This window comes from Quercus lobata, chromosome 5 (assembly GCF_001633185.2).
Source record: "Quercus lobata isolate SW786 chromosome 5, ValleyOak3.0 Primary Assembly, whole genome shotgun sequence".
Taxonomy (NCBI): Eukaryota; Viridiplantae; Streptophyta; class Magnoliopsida; order Fagales; family Fagaceae; genus Quercus; species Quercus lobata.
In genome coordinates, this window is record NC_044908.1 from 8,180,630 (window position 1) to 8,204,596 (window position 23,967).

At 34.7% G+C, this 23,967-nt stretch overlaps 2 protein-coding genes across 2 annotated transcripts; both read left to right on the plus strand.

Moving 5' to 3' along the window:
• Positions 1-17,832: 17,832 nt before the first annotated feature.
• LOC115989884 (receptor-like protein EIX2) lies at positions 17,833-19,932 on the plus strand. The gene has a single exon (XM_031113758.1). It carries the CDS (start codon positions 17,833-17,835, stop codon positions 19,930-19,932), a length of 2,100 nt encoding a protein of 699 aa, XP_030969618.1.
• A 159-nt stretch (positions 19,933-20,091) lies between these two features.
• Positions 20,092-21,981, plus strand: LOC115989885 (receptor-like protein EIX2). The gene is made up of 3 exons (XM_031113759.1): positions 20,092-20,567; positions 20,609-20,660; positions 21,913-21,981. Exons 1-3 carry the CDS (start codon positions 20,092-20,094, stop codon positions 21,979-21,981), a joined length of 597 nt encoding a protein of 198 aa, XP_030969619.1.
• Positions 21,982-23,967: the final 1,986 nt, after the last annotated feature.

Genomic DNA, 23,967 nt, shown 5'->3' on the forward strand with positions numbered 1-23,967 from the left:
ACTTGCATTTTCTTGTCAACCAAACACAAACACAAATCGATCTCCAGCAAGAACACAAACACAAACCTAGTAGTAGATCTTCTTAGATTTTCTCAAACCACAAAACCAAGATATACAAAACAATCTCATCGTCGTTGCCTCCTTCAAACCCACCCACCGACCCACCTGCTACTGTCAAACCCACTCACCTCCTTCAGACCCACCCACCAATTTGTGGTCCTTTACCTCTCTCTTTCTCTCAATCTATCTCTCCCTCTCCCTCTCTCACGATCAATGCTTATTTTTGAGGAAGACTGAATTTTTTTTTTTTTGTTGATTTGGTCTATATATTCAAATTTCCTATTATAATATTAAAGTCGAGGGTTTGTGTTCTTTGGTGCTTTTGTTGAAGATGAACATAGAGCATGATTTTTTTAATTTATTTTTTATCTGATGAGTGCTACAGTAAATTTTTAATAATATTTTAATCTTTCCGTTAGTCAGCTCAGTTATTTCTGTCGGCTGACTGACAGAAAGGACTAAAATAACATGCGTTAATTGGTTTAGGGACTAAAAGTGGTGAAATTGAAATTTAGGGACCAAAATGGAAAAAAAGCCAAAACGTAGGGACTAAAAGTGCATTTACGCCTTTAATCTTACTCATCACAAACACGAGCCACAAAACTCACTTACTTAGTTGTGCATAGAGATGCTCATCTAAACTACAAATGATACAAAGTTTAGAAAACTTTGTTTCAATGGTCATTCAATGTACACAAGTACAAATGTACACAAAACACACACTGTTTTTGTATTTTTTCTGATTTTTCTTTTTTTTTTTTCTTTTTATGAAAAGCAAAATAAGACAAAACTGAAAACAAACAAATAAAAACATGTTAAAACAAAGCATAACATAAAACTAGACTGACTCAAAACAAGAAAGCAAAATACAAGTAATGCAAACAAAAATAGAGGGAGAGAAAAAAAAATGACTAAATGACTTAGTTCATTTTTCCTTCCACACTTTGGAATAACATTTTCGTTTAGCGAATCCTTGATCCGGTGGTAAGGGAGAAGAATTGAAGCCATCACAAACATGAGCCACAAAGCTCACTTGCTTACTTGTGCATAGAGATGCTCATCTAAGTTACAAATGATACAAAGTTTAGAAAATTTTGTTTCAATGGCCATTCAAGGTACACAAGTACAAATGTACACAAAACACACACTGTTTTTGTATTTTTCTGATTTTTCATTTTGATTTTATTTTTATGAAAAGCAAAATAAAACAAAACTGAAAGCAAACAAACAAAAACATGTTGAAACAAAGTATAGCATAAAACTAGACTGACTCAAAACAAGAAAGCAAAACACAAGTAACGCAAACAAAAATAGAGGGAGAAAAAAAAAAGGACGAAATCACTTAGTTCCTTTTTCCTTTCACACATTGGAAGAACCTTTCCTTTTAGAGAACCCTTGATCCGGCGGTGAGGGAGAAGAATTGAAGTAGTTCAAGTTTGAAAGGAAAATGAGGGTTTTGAGAAGATCTCCAAGAGGAGCAAAAAAGGATGGAAACTAATTCTGGTTTTCGGATAAGATCATACTATTGCTTTGTTGAGTGTTCAACCACTTATAGTAATTAGGTCGAGTATGTCCAGTCGCTCCACAATGATGATAGAGATGTTGCTTCTTCTGTTTAGACTTTTGGTTATTGCCCTTCTTAGCCCTAGGGTTTTTAGTCTCTTCTTATCAAGCATAGGGGGTGCTCCTAAGATAGATTTACCATTGTTTGTGTTCTCAATAACTAAAACAGATTTCATATCGTTGTTTTTGGATTCAAAAATATTAGCAGGTGAAACAAACATAGTAGTACTAGAAGAAGCAATATTAGAGAAGATAAATCATACCCCAAACTAGTTCAATCAAAAGTAGATTTCTGTAAACTAAGCATCTCATCAAGCTTTGCACTTGAAGTCCTCTCCAATTGAGCTCTGACTTGCAGCAACTTCGCCTCAAGCTTCTTAGTTCTCTTGGCCAAGAAATTGTTCTCAAACTGCAGTGTTCTAATAGTTTGATTAGCTTCATCAAACTTTGTGGATATTTCTTCTCGTTCAAGTTCCACTTCACTGAGCTTCTTCATGGCCAACCTACACAATATCTCATGCTTTTCAGAGACCTTGTATAATTTTGCATAGGCTGTGTGAATGTCATCCTGTTCATCCATCTTTTCAAATTTAGACTCCACCAAGTCCTCCTCTTCATCCACTTCTTCAACAATCCCCTTAGTAGGATTCATAGTGGCAGTAAAGGCATTTAGGATTCTATCATCTTCATTATTCAAATCATCATCAACCTCGGTGTCACTCAAGGTAGCAGTAAAGGCCTTGCTTTTCCCAATGGTCTTGAGATAAGTTGGACATTCTTGTTTCATGTGTCCAAAACCTAGAATTCCGAAGCACTTTGGTCTGGAGGGAATAGTGTACTGACTGTCATCTCTAGCATCCTTCTTCCCTTTATCTTGACTCTTGAACTGTGAAGAACTGGATTGCTTTCGGTCTTTGTCAAATCCTTTAGCATGGCATTCTTCATGAATTTCTTGAACTACCTTGTAATGTAGGATTTCAAGGGAATTTTGAACTGTCTTGTCAAACCCAATTCATAAGTCTACAAGTTGCTAACCAGATTTGTCAAGGGAATTTTGTCAATGTTTTTTGATTCTTCAATGGCAGTGATCTTGGCATGAAATCTCTCTAGAAGAGATCTGAGCACTTTTCTTACAATCTTGGGTTCTGGAATGGTTTCTCCAAGACTAAATGCAGAGTTCATTATGTCCTTGAGTTTGGCATAGAACTCATCGAACGACTCATCCTCCTCCATCTTAATCTCTTCAAAGCTTGTGGTAAGCCTTTAAAACTTTGAATCCTTGACAGCCTTAGTTCCTTTATAGGTTGTCTGGAGGATGGTCTATACTTCCTTTGCAGTTTCAATGGAGGAGATCTTCTTGAACTCCTCATTCATGATCGCAGTGAATAAAGCATTCAATGCTTTGCTGTTGAAGTTAGCACTTTGATCTTTGCATCATCCCAATCAGCCGACGCTTCTTTTGGCTTGGTCCAGCCTATCTCCACAGCTTGCCATACTTTCTCATCTAATGACTACAAGAAAGCTCTCATGCGTACTTTCCAGTATGCATAGTTAGTGCCATCAAATAAATGAGGTATACTTAACAGTTGTCCTCTATCCATGACAACAGGGGTCAATGGATCACACAGCAAAGATTAACCCTAATCAGAGTATGCCTGCTTTGATAATACTTGATAGACCAAGAATGTATTGACCCCTTATGATACATTAACCAATTAATTAGCCAAGTGAATTAATTAAGTCAATTAACATGCAATTCGAGTAGTAGCACAAACAAATCACCAACTAAATTAAATGCAGTAGAAAATAAATTTGACACGGTGATTTGTTTACGAATGGGGAAAACCACCGAGACAAAACCCCACTAGGTGAATTTAAGGTCACCACTCCCGAGAATTCATTATTATAAAAAAAAAAACGGTTACAAGTAAAGGAATCCCAATACCTTAGACCAATCTACAGTTGAACCATTACCCCATACACAATTATACTTGTAATGTAGTGATAATCTCTTCTTTTCAATGCACGACTCCAAGTATGTGACTAATTAATAGATGCACGGATCCTAGTACGTGATTAACACACCAACTTGAGAAGGATGTTAGCTACAAAATTCTTCAGTTCATCCACACGATGAAGATCAAGAAGCTCCTTAGTCACAAAATCCTATGGCGTACAAACGCTGCAGCTTTTTCAAGAGAAAGATGAATTACGGCAAATTGTCTCCAGTCACAATATGCTTGTGTGAGAGACCGCGACCTCGGCCCATTTTTATGATGTGTTGGGCCAAACCCACGTGAATGGGTGGAGTCGTGTTATTGCCTCTCAAAATGGAGATTCGACTAGTTATATTTTTCCCTTTAAATTAAGAGTTTTACAATGGAGTCTCCACTTATTTAATTATTGAAAAAATAAGAAAACCATAATTGAAAAATTCCTCATTTTATTAATTTGAAATTGAATTTACATTGATCATAGGAAAATTACATGGTTTTGGTCCTAGATACAATCTAAGATAAAGTACATGGCTTCGTTTCCTAATTACAATCTAAAAATAAAAAATTACATGGATAAGCATTTGATCTACTAACCCTTGATCTAAACTCGGAGACTATGTTACAAGGTGGGAAGGTGTTAGGCACCCACCTTGCCCGGTGAAACCGGTCTTCTAGACTATGATAGCCAACATTCATATCACATCATCCAATATGTCAATCAATTTGTATGTTGAATTTGATGTGTGTGCATGTGATAAACCCTAATTCAATTTATTAAGCATGGCATTTGGATTGAAAAATAAACTCTAGTGAATGTGTGTGGATAGTGATAACCTAGATTCAAGGATTTGAAAGAATTACTAAACAAACATGTTTTTCATATTTTTAATGTGAATTTAAGATTAAATCTAGTGATATGCATGAACATGTGATGAACAACTAAGAACATGTGAAGAACACATAAGAACAATTAAGAACATTCAAACATATTCAAGAGAATTATCATGTTTTAATCTTAAATTCTCATCATGGCAATATAAGCAAACAGTTAGGGAAGGGGATTATACCTTCATGCAAGATCCATATGATGGAGGTGAGGATTCTTGATGGAGGTCCTAAGGGTGGAGGAAAAGAAGAGCTAGGAGAGGGAGAGTGAGTCTCACTCAATACTTTGAGTCTCAAGAAGACCAAAATATGACAAGACTACTCAATTTCACTAGAACTCAAGAGAAGAGAAGAGATGAGGATTTTTTGTGTCTTGAAATGAAGGAGATGGGGGGTTTATATAGTAGTAGTGGAGGAAATATGAATGGAAGGTCATTTAATGAGGGTTGACAAAGAATCATGAACCTAGACCTCATTTTAACCTTGGGGGAAATTTGGTGCATTAAATGGAAAGATTTGTGTGACTGAGGAGCAAGCCAAAATTTGGTTTTCCCGTAGTTGCTGTAACAGCCTATAAAGCCAACTTTGAAAAATCATATCTGTCTCAATTCTGATCAGAATTGTCTCATTCTTATGCTCAAATTGAAGACCTGGATGTCTAGTTTCTGGGAAAAATAACCTCATTCACAGATTCAAAATATTATGAGAGATATCGATTAAATGGTGAGCAGAGGTCATTTGTTAGAAAATAGTTTCAGCACAATTAACACCAATAGGTCCCCAAATTAGCTCTTAATTAATATTAAATGGCTCCAATCACTCCCATTTCAAACTTAATTGGTTCCAAATTTACTCTAATTAAAATATAACTGAACAAATTACTCATTGAATAATTAATGTTTAACTATCTAGTTAATTAGGTTTGTGCAACCTTACCATAAAATGTAGTCCTAACCAACCAAATTATGACACATCATCGATCTCAAATTGATTATACTTATAACCAATTGAAATCAATTGTTCATAATCACATATAGTCGGACTCAATTTGTGATAGTGCATCTCAGCCATTAAAACTTGATTTGATGATAACTTTCAATCTAATGGTCCGATTAGGGCTCATGACCAGTCGATTTAATCGTTACAACATCAAGATCACTTTGGTGAAATGAGATTAAAGATCTAATGACCAGAATCAAGATGCATATTTTCAATGTGAAATTACCCTGTTACCCTCCATGTGAGGTTAAATACGAGTTGCAAAATAGGATGTCAACAGCTTGCAACAAGTGCAACCACCTTATGACGGCCCTTAGAATAATCATCATATATGTCTCTTGATAGATACATTTGTCAAGATATTTGTCGAGCTTTAAAGAACAACATTTCTTCAGTTGATTTTTGAACAAATTTGCATGACTTCAATACTTGGACTTGAACTCTTGTTCCTTGAAGTATTAAACACATCCTAGATTTACCTAATTACAAGTAAAATGTGTTTTGTCAAAGGATTAGCCAATTCTAAATGACATATGTTCTTAACATAATCCACATATGTCCTAACAAATAGAAACAGAAAATTGCATGATCATTAGTAGAAAAAAATAAACATTAAATTGACTTCAAAATAAAATAGCCATGACAAAAAAAGAAGTATTTCTTCATAATTGTTGCTTTGCAAAGCCATTAACATAGTTTTGTTTTGCAATTTCTCCACTATAAAAATACAAACAAGCTATATGTCATGCCATGACCCATCAAATAATAATAAATAAACATAGGGATAATATGAAAAGGACAAATTTTAGTTACAAAATTGGTTGTAATATAAAACTACAACTTTATTTAATAAAATAAATATTATTACATATTTTGAAAATTTAACCGTTGAATTATATGTTTTTTACTCTCAAAATACACATGTCAAATTTTATATCAATAAGATATTATTTACTATATAATTTATAAGCTTATATTTTATGCATAATTTTACTGATTTACTATATGATTTATAACCCATTATTGACTATATGATTATGATTTATAAGCTTATATGATTTACTATTGATCTTTAATTTTCTAGAAAATTTGAAAATATGAAGAATATAAGAATAAAATGTAATCCAGTGGTAAATTTTGACAAATTTACCTCCAATAAAAATATATTGAATAAGGTTGTAGTCTAAGATTACAACCAATTTTGTAACTAAATTTTGTCCATATAAAAATACAAAGTTTCAAATCTACTAGAAAATAATAAAATGACAGATTGGTCATCTTGTTTGGAGAGAGAAAAGGAAAAAAAAAAAGAAAAAGAAAAAGATGAAAGCATACCGTTTTCTCCAACATATCTATCAATAGTGGTTCATGGAGCATTTGAACAGCTTGAAGATGAGAAATGCAAATGGATCTCACCTTTTGAAGACAATCTTGGATGATTATAGAGATGAGTCTTGGCAGGAGAGGCGTGACTTTTGGGATTTTTTTTTTCCTCCTCTTAAAGACTTTAATATCGATAGTTAGTACGTGCACCCTTGGTGCAATAGTTACTCCACAAATATAAGTGTTTATTGAGTGTAGGAGCAGGGGCCAAGGGTTGGGATTTAAATTTTTTAGAGAGAGTTTCACACATATATACACTTAAATTAGACTAAAGTAGAATTTTTATCTTATATTAAAAAAAAAAAAAAAACGAGGCAAACAATTAGCAATAAGATAAGTTTTCCTATTTAAAAATTATTATCTTAATTGTTTAGTTAGCAAAATGCTGACAGGGCATCATCGGGACATTTAAAAGTAGAAAGAAAAGGTCAGGATTCTAAAAACTCTACATCCTATTTAAGATTAACTGTAAACCAAACTTCCAACAAAAATTTAAATTTTTCATTACTATTCCAAACCTTGCCTATCCCTATGTTTTCTCTATTCTTCTCAGATGCACAACAACACCACATCATCTTAAAACCCATTTGATCTGTAAAACCCTACCGTGTTCGCTAACCCTTATTGTCCCTTGCCCGGCTTAAAACACAAACACCGATGATTGGCATCATCATCATGTTGCAAATGACGTTGTATTCGACATCTTGACAAGACTGCATGTGAAATCACTTTTAAGATTAAGGTGCATTTATAAATCCTGGGACCCCTTAATCACCAGCCCTTGTTTCATCTCCACGCACCTTAATCGTAATCTTAAAAATCACAATCATGGTTATCTCATACACATGCTATCAATTGCATCATATCCTATTCCTTCTAAGAAAAGAATCTGTGTGGTAGTTTGTGATCGCACCTTTTTTAGGATTTCCGAGGTTCCACTTCCCTTTGATTTTTTCTTTCATATATATTATAGGTTCGTGCAATGGCTTATTGTGTTTCTTTCATATATGTTTGTGGAATCCCAGCATTAGGAAACTTAAGATGTTAAGTGATTCTTGCTTGAGCAACAGCTGCCAATATACATGGTTTGCTACTGGATTCGGTTATCATTCCGATACCAATGACTACAAACTTGTAAAACTTTTCTGTTTCCGGGATGCATCCTTCGATTTCAATGTGCTTCCAACTGTGGCTGTGGTTTACACTTCAAGCTCAGACTCATGGAAGAGGGTTGTAGTCCCATTGGAACCCAATGGTGGTGCAGTTGATAATGTTTATGATTTCCATTTGTTTGCCACATTTGTAAGTGGGGCTTTGAATTGGTTGATTGCTTTACATGGTGAACGGGTTGATAGAGATCAAATTATCTTTTTCATTTGATGTCAATTGCTAGCGAGAGTTTCTGAGAAGTAGAACTGCCTGCTGGACAATCATATCGATTTAGAAATCTTTTGGCGTTCAAGGGGAATCTGGCTGCCATTGTATTAGGAGGCCCTACAACAACATCAGTGGACACATTCTACATTTGGGTGATGAGAAAGTATGGTAAAACAGAATCATGGACTAAACATTATAAGTTTGGCTGGAATGATTTTGTACATTTTTTTGGTTGCACCAGGCACGGTGAAATTCTAGTGAAAAAGCATCAAGCCAGGTCTCAGTTTAAGGATAAATGGATTACAAAGGTTGTGGAAGTCGAAGTGTGTGTGTGTTTCACTTGGCTGTGAATATTTAGATGAGAGGGATCTTCATATTCAACATTATATCCACCAACTATAGTTCCAACTTTCATAGAGAGCCTTGTGGAGCAAACATGCAAGCTGGATGAGAAATCAAGGCACTTTTTTTATTTTATTTTTTATTTTTTTATGCAAGTTGTCATATATGGTATGTTCAGCTACTTGTTTCTATTAGTATTGTTGCGGTCATCTTTTGAAAATGTTATTCTAAAGAAAAATGTTATAGTGTACGGTAATATGGAAACTGCTTTTTTACTTCTTGTTTATGATCATAAGGAATGGGTTTCTGAAATTTTGTTTTAGTTGAAGATGAAGTAGAAGATTTACAGGCACACATTGTTGTAAGGCTATCTTATGGCTTGGCTTTTTTATGAATTGAAGTAATTTGACCTACTTTAATTCATAAGACTAATTTTTTTTTTGCAGTGTTACTTGTTACAAGATATGACTGCAGCTACTTGTAACCTGTTCCTATAATGCTGCACTTTGCACTGCCATTAGTATAACTGTGTAATTTTAGCTGTAAGGTGGAATTTAATTTTAGTTGTTTGTTACAAGGTTTGATGACTTTATCAGCTGAGTCAGCTACCTTTGTTATTATGTTGCATTGCTTTGCCTGATGACCTTATTCCCAGTTGCTAGTAATGCCATTATTTGTGCAACAAAAACATTTTTCTAGAGTATGACATTACAAACATCACTGAAGAAGTGTTATTGCAGCACATGATATTTAATAATTCATTTCTCAAAAACTGGTACTTTAACTTGGTGATATGCTCTTACTTCTGCTTGGCACTAGCAGCTATTCATTGACATCATTGTCTACTTTATTGTGATTGTGAATTCATTGGAACAAAAAGCCCGTTATACATTACATTGGCACACGCTTTGGTCATTTTGAACAGCTGAGGTCATTCAAAGTCCCAACTTTTGACTTTTCAGTCTTTCTTCCTCTTTTTTAACATTTAGGACTTGTTTCAGTTTTTTTCTTTTGTCTTTTTTTAAGTTTGATTCATCCTTGAAGTTGAGCCTACTACCTATCACTTGTGGTGAGAGAAAATTGCCAATCTTTTATTTATTTATTTTAAGAAACTCAATCTTTTAAAATTTAATTATTTGTAACTACAAATGTAATGGAGAGGGACTTACTTATTAGAAAATAGAAACTATAATTATCACGCAATAAGACTTATTTAGGAAAAAAAAAAGGTTTTCTAACATATGCAGAGTATATGCAAAGAGCTTGTACAAATAATTGTCATGAGTATTACATCCAAAACAAAATTGAGATACATCAGTGGAGAGTTTTTCTAATAAATCCTATTCCTTCCTAAGTGAATGTTGCCCTGTGGTTCACCCCTTTAAGGCTTTTGTTCTTCATATCCATCAACACAGGTAAATATCTCCCCTCTTTTGCTTGTCAAGTGGAAGGAAGGCCTTTCCTGCATATTTCCAAACCTTTATGAGAAAAGTTGGATATGTTATAAAGAACTAAAAGTTTCAGAATAGAATCTAGAACACATCATTTGGATTTCAATTTTGGAATAATCTATCACAGCAAGTACCACAGTCTCTTCATGCCCTGAGGTTGCAATTATCTCACCGGACTGCTTATTACCAAATAAAGTAAAATCTAAAAGTTTAACCTTTTATTCATCATATGGGAAGAAATTGAAGGGACTAAGTCCAAAATTTGATAAACCAGCAAAAGAAATCCAAACTTTGATACCGGTCAACAAGGGTAGAGTGGCCACATATTGCATAGCTACCACTAGAATCTCAAGGGGTGAGCAAGTAGCTACAAACAACTGCCACGATAACGGAATAAGGCTCATAGTGAAATTGCATTCAGTCTACAACAGAAAATTTAGAGTTACTACGGATTTTTAGGTACCTGGTTATCTGCTGCTATGAAAGTTTGGTAATAATTAATTTGTATTTGTTACTAAAGATAAGTATTGCAGCTATAATTGGTTTTTATACACTCAATTCAGGAGAAAAAAAAAATTGCGCAGAAGAAGCCTATAGGTTCCTATTTCTTACTGAGTAATGTTAGGAGCAACAAAAAAAATTGCGAGTTTTTTTTTTCATAATTGTTGACGTGCCAAGATATGATCAATAGAACATCAGCCTTGCCACATTTAATACACCAATCATATAATGCCACCTTGATGATTGTGGGAAATTTTTTGTCTCTAGATCTATTGTCTGCATCACTTCCCATAACAATTCACTAGTGCTAACGTTAAAGGCCCCAGGATAGCATATTATATGAGCACCTGCCAGCATTTACACTCAAGACTTTGTCATACATATCACATGCATAGTGAGCTAAAAGACCACTATTATTTCAACATAATGGAGAACCTTTTGCTCTATATAATGCAGCAAGCTCAAGGAATAGTATATCATGACAAGTTCCTACTCCAATACTGCCAACATCTGCATTGAAAAAATTGCTTATCAGTGACCAAATCTATTTAAAAAATTGCTCATCAACCATCAAAACTAAATGATAGATTATTGTTATGTCATTGACTCTCACAAGTATTGTCACATAAGTCTAAGGACACTATTTTTAACAAATTTTTTTTCATAACTACTGATGTGGCCTATTGTCAGTGATGAATAATAAAAGTGGTGTCAATGATAGACCTAGGCGAAAGTGATATAACTTCAATGTTAGCAATGGTAAACAATTGTGTCCCATAGAATTACTCTTAGTGTCAAATGAGCCTCTGATCATGGCACCTAATCACACCTTACTAAACCACATCCACTTTAGTTGAGTAGGCACAAATGCAGGGGTGGAACCAAGAATTTTTGTTTGGGGGAGGGCTAAACTCTCATATTCAAAACTCAAAGTATCAAATACATACATACATATGTTTTCGTGACTAGTTTTTTTATTTTTTAAAAAAATTCCTAAGTATTAAATTTGCAATCACAATTAGGCAATGGGTCTCATATCAGTAGTTTTGAATTTTCACACTCATCCATCAATTTCAAGATTTGCTTCTCCAAATGTCAAACACGCAAAAATTTGATTAGAAGCCAATATGGAATTCTAGACAAAAATAATGAATAAAACCTACCCATTGGTTGAACAAATTAAAGGGAAAAAAAAAAAACTATAAATTATAAGATAAACAAGTAGAAATAGGAAGGGAGAAAAATTGAAAGAAAAATAAATTGTACCTTTGAATAAGAAACTAAGGGTCTGTTTGGATACTGCTTATTGCTGAAAACTGAAAATATTGTAGCAAAATAATTTTTAAATGTGTAAATAGTATCGTGAGACCTAGTTTTAATGAAAATTTTTGTGAAAAAAGTACATATGGGTCCTATGAACAGTACACGGGACTGAAAACGTGAAACATTGGAAATGCATGAAATGCAGTATCCTAACGAATACTAAGTGTACGTTTGGATTGGCGTTTTTTTAGCAAATTTGTGCATTTGCATTTCTTTTGTGGGTCCATGGGTATTGTTCACATACCCATAAAAGTTAGCAAAACATAGTTTTCTCTCTCTCTCTCTCTCTCTCTGGGTCTCATAGTACTATTTATACATTTAAAAATTATTTTACTACAATATTTTCAGCAATAAACTTTCAATTTTTAGTAAATAAACACTATCTAAACACACTCTAAACTGTCAATGTCATCAGAGTTTCATACCACTTTTAAAAGGTATTTGGTAAGCAAAATATATTGAAGAGAGCCAATTAGATATTGGAAAGGACAGCACTGCGCCAAGAGAAGAAAGTTGAACTAAAGAGAAGACTTTTAAGTTACAGAAAAGAAAAGTGAAAGTTGTAAAATCTTTTTAAGATGTTGAAACTTCTAAAAGAAGCTAAAAATAAAAGTCTAAATTCTAAAATAATGGGTGTCAAATTGGGAAGGGGAGAGAGTAATAGAGTGACACGAAAAAGCAGCAAATGGGGGAGGGCAATTATTTTTTTCGGGGGCCAGGTCTTCCAAAAAAGAGATGTCTTGTTTTTACTCACAATAAATCAACTTTTAAAAAATTTTGTGGGGGCCATGGGCTCCATCTTTTATGCATAGTTCCACCCCTGCAATTTGCAAATGGTACAAAGTCTAAAATATACTCTGATCACAACAAATGCTAGTGATTTCTAAGGTTTGGATCTAAATCATATATACCTATGTCCACAATTGTTGGTTTATCTCCTGCAGCAAAGAAGTCAGATTCCTTGAGTGTAAAAAAAAAAATTCTCTAGAAAGAATATGATATGGTTCAAAATTTCTAATCTAGGAAGAATAAACATTTTTATTTAAGGTGTTATATTCGTATCGTATCCGTGTCGTATCTATATCATATCGGTGTCATACTGACTATTTCATGTCATAATTTTTAAAAAATTATTTACGTCGCTATGTCGTACCCGCGTCCGTATCTATATTCGTGTTTGTTGAAAATCATATTACATATTACATATTACATACTCTCCTAAAATCTTAATCAAAATACATATGTATATGTGCTCACATTTTTATGCTTTGTCTTAAGCCATCAGGTCCAAATACACGGCTAGTATTATACAATCGGCCATTACTGGATTCAGGCACAGATCCACTAAGAAGTGTGATTCCATGAGAGCAACCAGCTTCGGATAACATGGAAAATGTAGGTGAGGCAAATGAGATAATTTGGCTGTATATTTTTTTGCTAAAAAGATAGTGATTTTATTCATGAAAATCTGATGCAAATGAGATAATTTTTTTTAATACATAAATCCTACATTTCTAACATTTTATTTTACCCCAAAAAAAAAAAAAGGTCCAACATTGCCATTTCCTAACAAAACAGTCCTTTTTTTTTTTTTTTTTAATTGTATTATTATTATTATATTTTTTATAATAATACGTAACAGAGGATTTAGATTGGGTCTTTCTGGTCCCAAAATATATATATATATATATATATATATATATATATATATCTAGATACGTTCTTTTTCTTTGTACGTCCTCCAAAAAAAAAACTTCTTCCACGCAATCAAATGTAGATCACCTACCACTTTCTGGTCAAACCAACCATTTTAAATTTTAATGCCCTCACCATTCATCATATTTCACTTCTCTTTCCAAGAATTCTTTCCTTCGTCTGTCTTATTCTCCTACCAAATACGGCAATATCATAAAGGGAAGCTTGGACTCCAAAAATCTGTCTGATGAAACAAAAATCCAGTTTTTGTAGGATTGTTCAGGGATGGTAGGATCGTGTAAATCTACCGATTCAGGAACGATTAATTCTCCTATCAAATGATTAAGTCCAAACTTTAATAACCCAGCCAAAAAAAAAAAAAATCCAAACTTTGATACCGGTCCAACAGGGGTAGAGTGGCCCCATATTGCATGGCTACCACTAGAATCACGAGAGGGTGAGCAAGTAGCTACAAACAACTGCCACCATAACAAAATAAGGCTCATAGCGAAATTGCATTATGCCTATAACAGAAAATTTTGAGGTGCTACAGAGTTTTCAGTACCTGGTTATCTGCTGCTCTGAAAGTTTAGAAATAATGTGTTAGTGAAGATAAGTATCGCTGCTATGATTGGTTTTTGTATATACTCAATTCAGGGGGAAAAATGTTTGAGCAGAAGAAGCCTATAGTAGGTGGTTTCAAACGATCTATTAATGTAGGAGGCTTTTTTTCTATATCACTTTTTATGACGTATAAGATGTATACAAAGACTTACTATTTAATGGAATCTACACTTTATAAATATAATAATATATAAAAAAACACATTAAATTAATACAATGGGATAATATCCTTTCAAATCTATATCTATATATTTAAAAGTTAAATAATAACATTTATTATTGCTATGTTCTTACTGCAATTTGCTATACGCCACTTTTCCTAATAAAGTAATCAAAGTGAAAAGAAATAAGACCCATAGTATATTACAATTGGTGGAGCATAAAATTGAATACTCATAGTAGAACAAAGGACTATCAGTTTTCACATAGACCACATAGATTTTCTTCATCAATATCAATGTTATCAACTTTCTGACTTCTGACTTCTTTTGCCTTAACCCACACTCCAATCCTAGGGTGTTTGGGGGGGGGGGGGGGGGGAGACTTGTTAACCACTACACATTTTCTACCGTGTGGCATAATTTCCATGTAAAACCATATGTCAAATGTCCAACTTCTAGATGCCATGTTCTTTTTATTATATATATTTTTTAACAATAATCATTGATGAGCCAAATATAGTTGAATCCCACTAGTAATATTGAAAACTTTGTCTGCCTAATAGTTGTTGTTTTTTTTTTTTTTTTTTTTTTTGGTCAACTTCTTTTGCCTTGAACTTTTATTTGTTTACACTTATAACCTGAACTAAAGGAAGTGGAGGTAGATGTTACTATTATTCTAATTTCTATGTATTTCTTGTTATTTCCGTTTTTTTATTAGATAAGCAACTGGTTGATCCCCAGAGAGAGAGAGAGAGAGAGAGAGTAGTTTAATTAAGTATTATTGAAGATGGCAAGGTCAAAAAGAAAAAAAAATCAAATAAGAGTGTCAGATGATGGAAATGTCTAAGAGAGCCTCTGCACTACAAGATGCAGAAGGCAATACATGATCATGATGTATATCAAACCATTCCAGAACTTTTTTGTTTTACATAGTGACAAAGGTAGCATGAATTCATATGAAGCCAAGTGGTAAAGTAGCGAACAAACAATATAACATCTACACAAATTGTTGTGGAAATAGCACTCCAAGATTCAAATTAATAACAATAAATAATAGGCATATACACACACAAAAAAACCCCAGCATTTATGTGGTTTGACAAACTACCTACATCCACAGGCAACAACAAAGGAAGTTTCCCTATAGAAGTAAGGAGACAAATGTTTGCGGTTTGCCAAACTAATTCTTTTGCTGTCACTCAATCTGTTGATCGAATTCACTCCTTGGCTTGTCTATACTTCCACATTTTGAAAACATGTGGATCAATGCATTGGATACGATCGAAGAGTGTTCGATCTGACATTGTTCAACAGTAAGGGAAAAATCAATTGTCACATGCATATTTTATCGGAACATGGAAAAGCAAACAAATAAAAATACATGAAATTGAAAGTCTTAACGTTAACGCTAATAGAACCATTACACGAACTTTCTTATCACAGCAACCTTCACATGCTTTGCTAATGCTAATGTATTTGCCATTTCTATGTCCCCTAGTTGTGTACACGCTGAGATAGCCTCATTGCTTTCCAGTTTTCACATTCCTTTCCTTCATTTTCTTCTGTTCAGTGGCTTCTTTTGCATACCCATTCTGTGCATAACAAACCATCATTACTGCCCAACTTGATGTGTCAGGCACTGCTATCTCATCAAACACTTATCGGGACTCAACAACACTGCCACATTTTCCATATCCCGCAATCATTGTAGCCAAGTAATTGATTTTTTTGCCAGCATGCTATAATACAATTCATTATAAATTCATATTATATGTGCGGCTGATATTGAGTATGTGCGTCTATCTTTTATTTTCTTGTTATAATGTTATTTGTGTGAATTGTGATGTGTGTGCTTTGAGGTTTTTTTTTTTTTTTTTTTTTTTTTTTTTTTTCAAGGTTTAGTAGTCATAATTTCCATTCATCCTAATTTGTTTGTAAATGTATAATATTAAATGAGTAAATCTCAAATTGGGATGAATGAATAATTATAATATTAAAAAAAAAAAAAAAAAAAAAGCCTCATCGCATAGGCAAAGTACATGTGATGAGGTTAGTATTTTTTTCTAAGATTTCATTTATAACGCTGAAAACCTTTTAACTCAATTGATTGACACTTTTTGGTCTTTCTAAGGCATCCAAGAAAGAATGAATTTTTCACCTTTTGGTCTTTCTATGGCATTTAGTTAGAATTAGGATGAAAGAATGAAAAAGAAACTTAAGGAATATTGTGGGTTTAGAGTTTGAGGGATTTAATGCTATTAGAATTTTTTGTATGAATTCCACAACGTTGGGAAGGGGTAGAGTGAAATAAATAAAAGGGCAAGTTTTTTCTAGGAAGTTGCAATTGGTTTGTGGCGGTAGGTTGGTTTTTTATTTTTTATTTTTTTTTTATTTTTTATGTGATGTGGGATAGGTGTTTTGTTTTTGATAGATCATGGGGTAGTTTTGGTTGTGTACAAGGTGTAGTGGGAAGGTTTTTTTTTTTTTTTTTTTTTTTTTTCTTCTTCAATTTAATTTGATTTTTTTTATTTGTGATAAACATTGGGTAGTCTATCAACTATCTAGTGGAGAGTTTTTACTTTGTAGTTTTTTTGCTATTAATTTTTGTCAATTTACAATTTTAAGTTTTCCTCTTTTTTTTTTTTTTTTTTTTTTTTTTGGAATAAAGATAACTAATTAAATTAAAAGTATTTTTAACATTTCAAGAAATAATAAACAGAAGAAGATTAGTATATAGATATATTTATTTATAATTATATATACATACGTAGTAACCTCAAAATGGTACGTTAAAATACATTGATACCGAAATATTCTATTCCAAGGAACAAATTAAAATGAGATCAGAAACAGTATTCACAATATTAGAGTCTGTTTGATAGAGAAGTTTAAGTAATGTTGTTTGTATTTTTTTGAAATACGTATGAGTGAAAAAATATGTGAAAATGTGTATAATATTATTTGAGAATTAAAAACACGTGTTCAAAATACTCTACGGGGCATTAGTATTCCAAGCTTTACTAGTTTTTTTTTTTTTTTTAGCTGTGAGAGTTGAGACCCCAACAAAAACCCCAGGGATTAATCAAACAATGAAGGTCATTTCAGTATATCCATGACCCAAAAAAAAAAAAAAGCCCATTGTTCACGTTTAGTAAAAATAAAAAATAAAATACACTAGTAGTAGCCCATACCGTGTGGAAAAATCTTAAACAACGACTTTATCTTATTTTAGAAAATTAAGCTGGTGCCACGACTTGTGGCACAATTTGTGCCACAAGTTGTGGCACCAGCAGTGCTCTATTTTAGACCGTATGAACAACTCGGTCATCGTTGACATTGACCAGATCAATCTACGTTGACTTCATAGTCACTGATGAATATCAGTCATGCAGAATGGCTTTTTTGCTTGGTGTAAACTTAAATCACTGATAATTATCAGTAACAAGCTAAACTATCAAACATTTGAACATCATGGATCTTACTGTTGTGTTTCTGTTTCTGTCCTTGTTTGTGTCCTCATCACCTTTGGGGATTATCAAACTCAGTTCATGCAATGAAGCTCAGAGTCAAACTAATAATGTGAAATGCATCCACACTGAAAGAGAAGCACTTCTCAGCTTCAAGAAAGGCCTCACTGATCCTTCGGGAAGGCTTTCGTGTTGGGTTGGTGAAGATTGTTGCCAATGGAGAGGCATAGAGTGCAACAACCAATCAGGTCATGTTACCAAACTCGATCTTCGGTGTCCATTTGAATTAGAGTCATTGACGCCATATACGAATCCATACCTGAGTGGTAAGATAAGCTCTTCATTGATTCACTTGAAATATTTAAATTACTTGGACCTAAGTTTGAATGATTTTGAAGACATTCAGATCCCCCAATTTTTTGGTATGCTAGAGAACCTGGTGTATCTCAATCTCTCTTATTCATACTTTTATGGGGAGATTCCTCCTCACCTTGGCAATTTGTCAAGCTTGATGCATCTTGACCTTCATGGAAACTATGGCGTGTATGCCGAAAATTTGGATTGGCTGTCAAATCTCTCTTCTTTGAAGTACCTGGATTTGGGGGAACTGGGTCTCAAAGATGTTGGAGCAGATTGGCTACAAGCTATTAATATGCTTCCTTCCCTTCTAGAGTTACGTTTATCTTATTGTGACCTTGAAAGCCTTCCACCTTCCCTTCCATTCGTCAATTTCACATCTCTTTTAGTCCTTGATTTATCAGAGAACCAATTTCACTCTTCCATACCTCAGTGGCTGTTTAATCTTGAGAACCTCACCACACTTGATCTCAGCGGTAATTTTTTTTTACAAGGTCAATTCCCAAGCTTTTTTCAAAATCGTTGTAAACTGAAGACCTTAGATCTTTCATGGAACAATTTTGATGGCAATATTGATGGATTTTTAGATGATTTATCAGCTTCCTTGAACAATTGCCTGGAGTCCCTAGATTTGAGTTATAACCAACTGGTAGGAAAAATTCCTGATTCATTGGGGAAACTTGGAAGCCTAAGATACCTCAATCTCGAAAACAACTCTTTTTGGGGTTCAATTCCATTTTCTATTGGGAACCTGTCATCCTTGGAAGAGTTGAACCTCTGTGGTAATGAGATGAATGGAACAATTCCTGAAAGTCTTGGACAACTCTCAGAGCTAGTCCATTTGTACCTGCTTGATAATTCCTGGGTAGGCTTCATCACAGAAGCTCAATTGATGAATCTCACAAGACTAGAAGAGTTTGTACTAACAACTGATAAAAATCAGTCCCTAGTTTTCAAAGTGACATACGATTGGGTTCCTCCGTTTAGGCTTCAAGGTCTTGATCTAGAAAATTGTCTCATTGGCCCCAAATTTCCCGCATGGCTTCAAGTTCAAAATAAGCTTACCGATGTCACCCTTAAAAACATTGGAATCTCAGACACCATACCTGAAGAATGGTTCTCTAAGATATCTTCTCAACTCACTTACTTGGATCTATCCAATAATCAGATCACGGGGAATTTGCCTCACCAATTAGTATTTCCCAATGTAGATTTTATTGATCTAAGTTATAATCTCTTCAAGGGTCCTATCCCACTTTGGTTTACTACTGCGAGGCAGATATATCTGAGAAGAAATTTATTTTCAGGCCATATCCCGTCAAATATTGGTGATCTAATGCCAAAATTGGAAACTTTAGATCTCTCGGAGAACTACCTCGATGGTAAAATTCCCTTTTCTATACAAAAGATGAAAGATCTTTATGTACTTAACCTTGGGAGAAATCAGCTTTCAGGGGAGCTCTCTTATAATTGGAATGAGTCAAAAGAATTGGTTGTTGTGGATATTGGACACAACAACCTATCTGGAAAAATTCCGAGCTCAATGGGGTGCTTGAGTTACCTTTCTACATTAGTGTTGAGCAACAACAATCTTCATGGAGAAATTCCTTCTTCTTTGCAAAATTGTTCTTTTGTGAGCATTGATTTGGGTGGGAATAATCTCTCAGGAAACCTTCCGTTATGGATAGGACCAAGTGTCCTTATCCTAATCATGCAGTCAAATATGTTTAGTGGAATCATTCCTTGACAATGGTGCAATCTTCCAGTTCTACAAATCTTAGATCTTGCACATAACAATCTTTTCGGGGGAATTCCGGACTGTTTAGACAATTTGACTACTTTGGTTTATGGCAACAACAACTTCTTTCATTTCTATAACTCAAGTTATATTGAGAAAGCAATCATAATGACAAAAGGTAGAGAGCTTGAATATAGCAACACTCTTCAATTTGTTACCAGCATTGATCTTTCAAGGAATAAGCTAACGGGGGGAATCCCTAATGAAATAGCAAGTCTCGGAAGGTTGGGTACACTTAACCTGTCAATGAATCATCTAACTGGAAACATTCCCAAGAATATCGGAAACATGCGGTGGTTGGAAACACTTGATCTCTCGAGGAATAGTTTTTCTGGACCTATTCCTGAAAGCATGTCTTTTTTGACTTTCTTGGCACACTTGAACTTGTCATTTAACAATTTGACAGGAAGAATCCCAAATGGTAATCAACTCCAAACCCTAAATGATGCATCCATATACAAGGGCAACCCTTTATTGTGTGGGTCTACACTTCTGACCAAGTGCCTAGGAGATGAAACATCTAATGGCCCAACTTTTATAGGTGGCAGTGTTGAAGACAGACAAGATGGTGATGATACTGAAAGGTTGTGGTTCTATATTAGCATTGGACTTGGTTTTATTGTAGGCTTCTGGGGTATTTGCGGCACCTTATTGGTGAAAAAGTCATGGAGACATTGGTATTTTCGTTTTTGTGATGATATCAAAGATAGAATAACACTAACAATTGCATTGAAAGTGGTTCATTTGAAAAAGAAATTTGGGCTGGAAAAAAATTGAGTTTGCAAGGAAAATGCTCATGCAACATTCTATTGTGCATGTAGAATTTGGTGAGACATGTGAGAGCTTGATTGAAATATTTTTTTGGCTTGTTGCTTTGAAGTGTGTTGTTTCTATATTGTATCTTTCGTGTGCTGTCTAAGTATTTGAAATGAAACCACTTTTTCATTTTAGGGTCATGCGTAGCAAGCTGAAGCAAGTGGTACAGATGGTGTATTGTCATGGTATATTATTTATTATTTTCATTTTTGGCTTATTAATCCATAATATCTTATCTGCATTGTGAACCAGTATTTTTTTCTTTGAGTCCCCTCTTGCTTTCGAAAGAGCATTACTTGGTTTATCACTTGATCTTGTTATTGCAATAAGGGAAATCTTAAACATAAGAAAAGAACTCAATTGATAAGACATTCCAGCAGTTCAATCATGAACTACAGTGGCTTCAGTGTCAATTGAGGAAAAATTCCAAGGTATAGGCAATTAAAAGCAATGCTTGCAATTTTCTGTCAAATGCAAGCAATCTGCCTGATTAGCGTGAGGTATTTCATTTCAGTTCATATACCTATAAAGAGGCAATCAAATAGCTATACTTTCTAACTACAGAACAACCAGGCCACAGAGACTGTCCACAGATCGCCACCCATTGGACCCCTTATTTATTGATTTCTGAGTTTCAAGTGTATGTGCGTGTGTTATTGTGAGAGAGAGAGAGGGCAGTGCTCATTTTTATATACTTTGTCTTTCTTGATCCAATCCATTCAAATAGATCTACCTATTATAAATAGAGGCAAAAATTTGCAATGCAACAAATTGAATTTGCTCATGTGCAACCATCTGGTGCCAAGAAATTAGACATAACCGGCCCTTTTAAGTATCAATTCAGTTCAAAACTGAGCTTGGATGGAACTGAACAAGATTTGGCAAACGAATACATAGGTCAATGACTCTGATTGGAGAAATTGATAACGGAGGACATGGGAGCGAATGAGGGAGGTCCAAAGGAACTGGTTTTTACAGTGGGGTATTTTGACAAACAGATTGCGTGCATACTGCATAGCTGGGGTTATCACCAGGAGAGTAAGGGAGCTTAGTTAAGAGGTGGTGGGGTTTAGGGTTTAAGGTTTTGAGTAAAACTGCTTGAGTTTGTTTCAGTTAGGCAACAGTTTTGCTTCCTTGGATGAAATGGGTGGTGACTCTTTGGACAGTTGCAATAAGAGCTAAAGTTTGAAGGTGAAGGAAGAGACTTGGTTAACATTCCCTAGGCATCCTATGACTTTTGATTCCAACGTTTCCGAGTTAAGTAACTATTTTAGTAATGCCTCTGCAACTCAGGCGTTACTAAAATCTATGTATTACAATGAGAGTTTCTGTTTCAAGCCTACTACCTATTGCTTTTGGTACAAGAAATTTGCCAAACTTTTAAATTTTAAAATTGAATATTATTTTTAATATATAAATCTTTTGACATACGCACAGTACATGCAAAGAGCTACAAATAATTGTCATCAGTATTCCATGCAAAACAAAATTTAGTTACACCAATGGAGAGGTTTTGGAAACGAATGCCATTCTTGCAAGTGAATGTTATCAAAAAGTTCACCTTTTTTAAGGCTTTTGTCCTTCGTGTCCATCAACACAAGTGTAAATGTTTGCTCTCGTTTGCTTGTCAAGTAGAAGGCCTTTCCTATATATTTCTTTTCTTTTTTTCGGTAAAACAAGCTTAATCATTACTTAGGAATTCACAAGTCTATTACAACGTAAATTAGCCTTATCAAAAGCTAATATATCCTCCACCACAGACGGTGGGTTACAAAAAGTTACAAAACTATACAAAAATTGCGCTCCTAATTTAGCCAATGCATCAGCGCATTGGTTTGCTTCCCGGAATGTATGGATCACGCGCTTATTTGGAATTTCCTTCAAGAGGCTCCTACAATCAGATAAGAGAGGCTCCATTAAGAGATTTTCAGTTTCATTGTTCATTAGAATAACAATGCTCAAAGCATCAAGTTCAATTATAAGTTGCTGAATGCCCATTTCCTTAGCTAGCAGCAGCCCGTCTCTAAGTGCCCAAAGCTCAGTCAAGGCACTATTAGTGAACCCAAGGCCTCTAGCAAACCCCTTCAGCCAAGCCCCATCATGATCTCTAATTAAACCCCCTCCACCGGCTCTATCTGGATTCCTCATTGCTGAACCATCGGTGTTAAGTTTCAACCAACCCCTCGGTGGCTTCTCCCAACCCACGGGAACAATGGTTTTTTGTTGTTTGATCTTAGAAGCAAAACCAATGGCAAAAAATTCAGTACCGGCTTGGATACATTTTCTCCAAAACTGAGAATCCACAACACCAGTCCTAAAGATGAAATTATTTCTATGAGTCCATAGGTGCCACAAACCCATAGGAAATAGCACCTTCCAAGGAATTCCTTTCATAGAGGCATTCATACCATCTTTACAATTGATTTCCAGCCAAGTTTTAAAGGGCAGTGTGAATGAATTCATGGTGCAATGGGGCACTTGCAGCTGTGACTAGAACTGATGAGCAACTTCACAGCTCCTGAATAAGTGCTCAATAGATTCATTATGCTTGCAACACATTTTACACAAAGAATCAAGGCTTAAACCTCTTGAACCCAACACTTGTGCTGTAGGAAGACTATCATGAAGACACAGCCATATAAGGAATTGGATCTTTGGCAAAGTTTCAGACTTCCAAACCCATTTAAAGGACAAAGTATCCGGGTTCAGGGGGTTTAAACCCCTTGCAAGCAGATATGCAGCTTGGATAGAGAATAATCCATTATTAGAGTATGCCCACATGAGACTATCACATTCTTGGTTAACAAAAGAGAAAGGAGTGGCCTTAATGGTGTTTAGCACACTTGCAGGAAGTTCAAAGGAGATGCTTGAAGGCCTCCACGTATGGTTATCATCAAAGCATTGTCTAACAGTCAACACTTCCTCCTCCCGGGTTAGTGGTCCTTCAATTAGCTCCCTTAATCTCCCACAAGGCATCCAGAAATCCCTCCACATGCTCACAGTCTCCCCATTTCTTATGGTCCATCTTAAGCCTTTGACATATGTAGGCCCTCCCTTCTTACAAGCAGCCCATATCCAAGAGCAAGGCAAATGCCTGCCTACATCAGTAACTCTGTTAGGACAGAGATATTTGGCTGCTAGCATCTTTGCCCATGGCTTCTCTTCCTC

What these genes read in the sequence shown, in the direction of transcription:
- LOC115989885 (XM_031113759.1), top strand. Translation starts at nt 20,092, where the DNA reads ATGACAAAAGGTAGAGAGCTTGAATATAGCAACACTCTTCAATTTGTT. An exon ending in GATGGTGATGATACTGAAAG is followed by an intron (nt 20,568 to 20,608) that starts GTTGTGGTTCTA and finishes GTTTTATTGTAG; the next exon opens with GCTTCTGGGGTATTTGCGGC. An exon ending in AAAAAGTCATGGAGACATTG is followed by an intron (nt 20,661 to 21,912) that starts GTATTTTCGTTT and finishes AGTTTGTTTCAG; the next exon opens with TTAGGCAACAGTTTTGCTTC.
- LOC115989884 (XM_031113758.1), top strand. Translation starts at nt 17,833, where the DNA reads ATGGATCTTACTGTTGTGTTTCTGTTTCTGTCCTTGTTTGTGTCCTCA.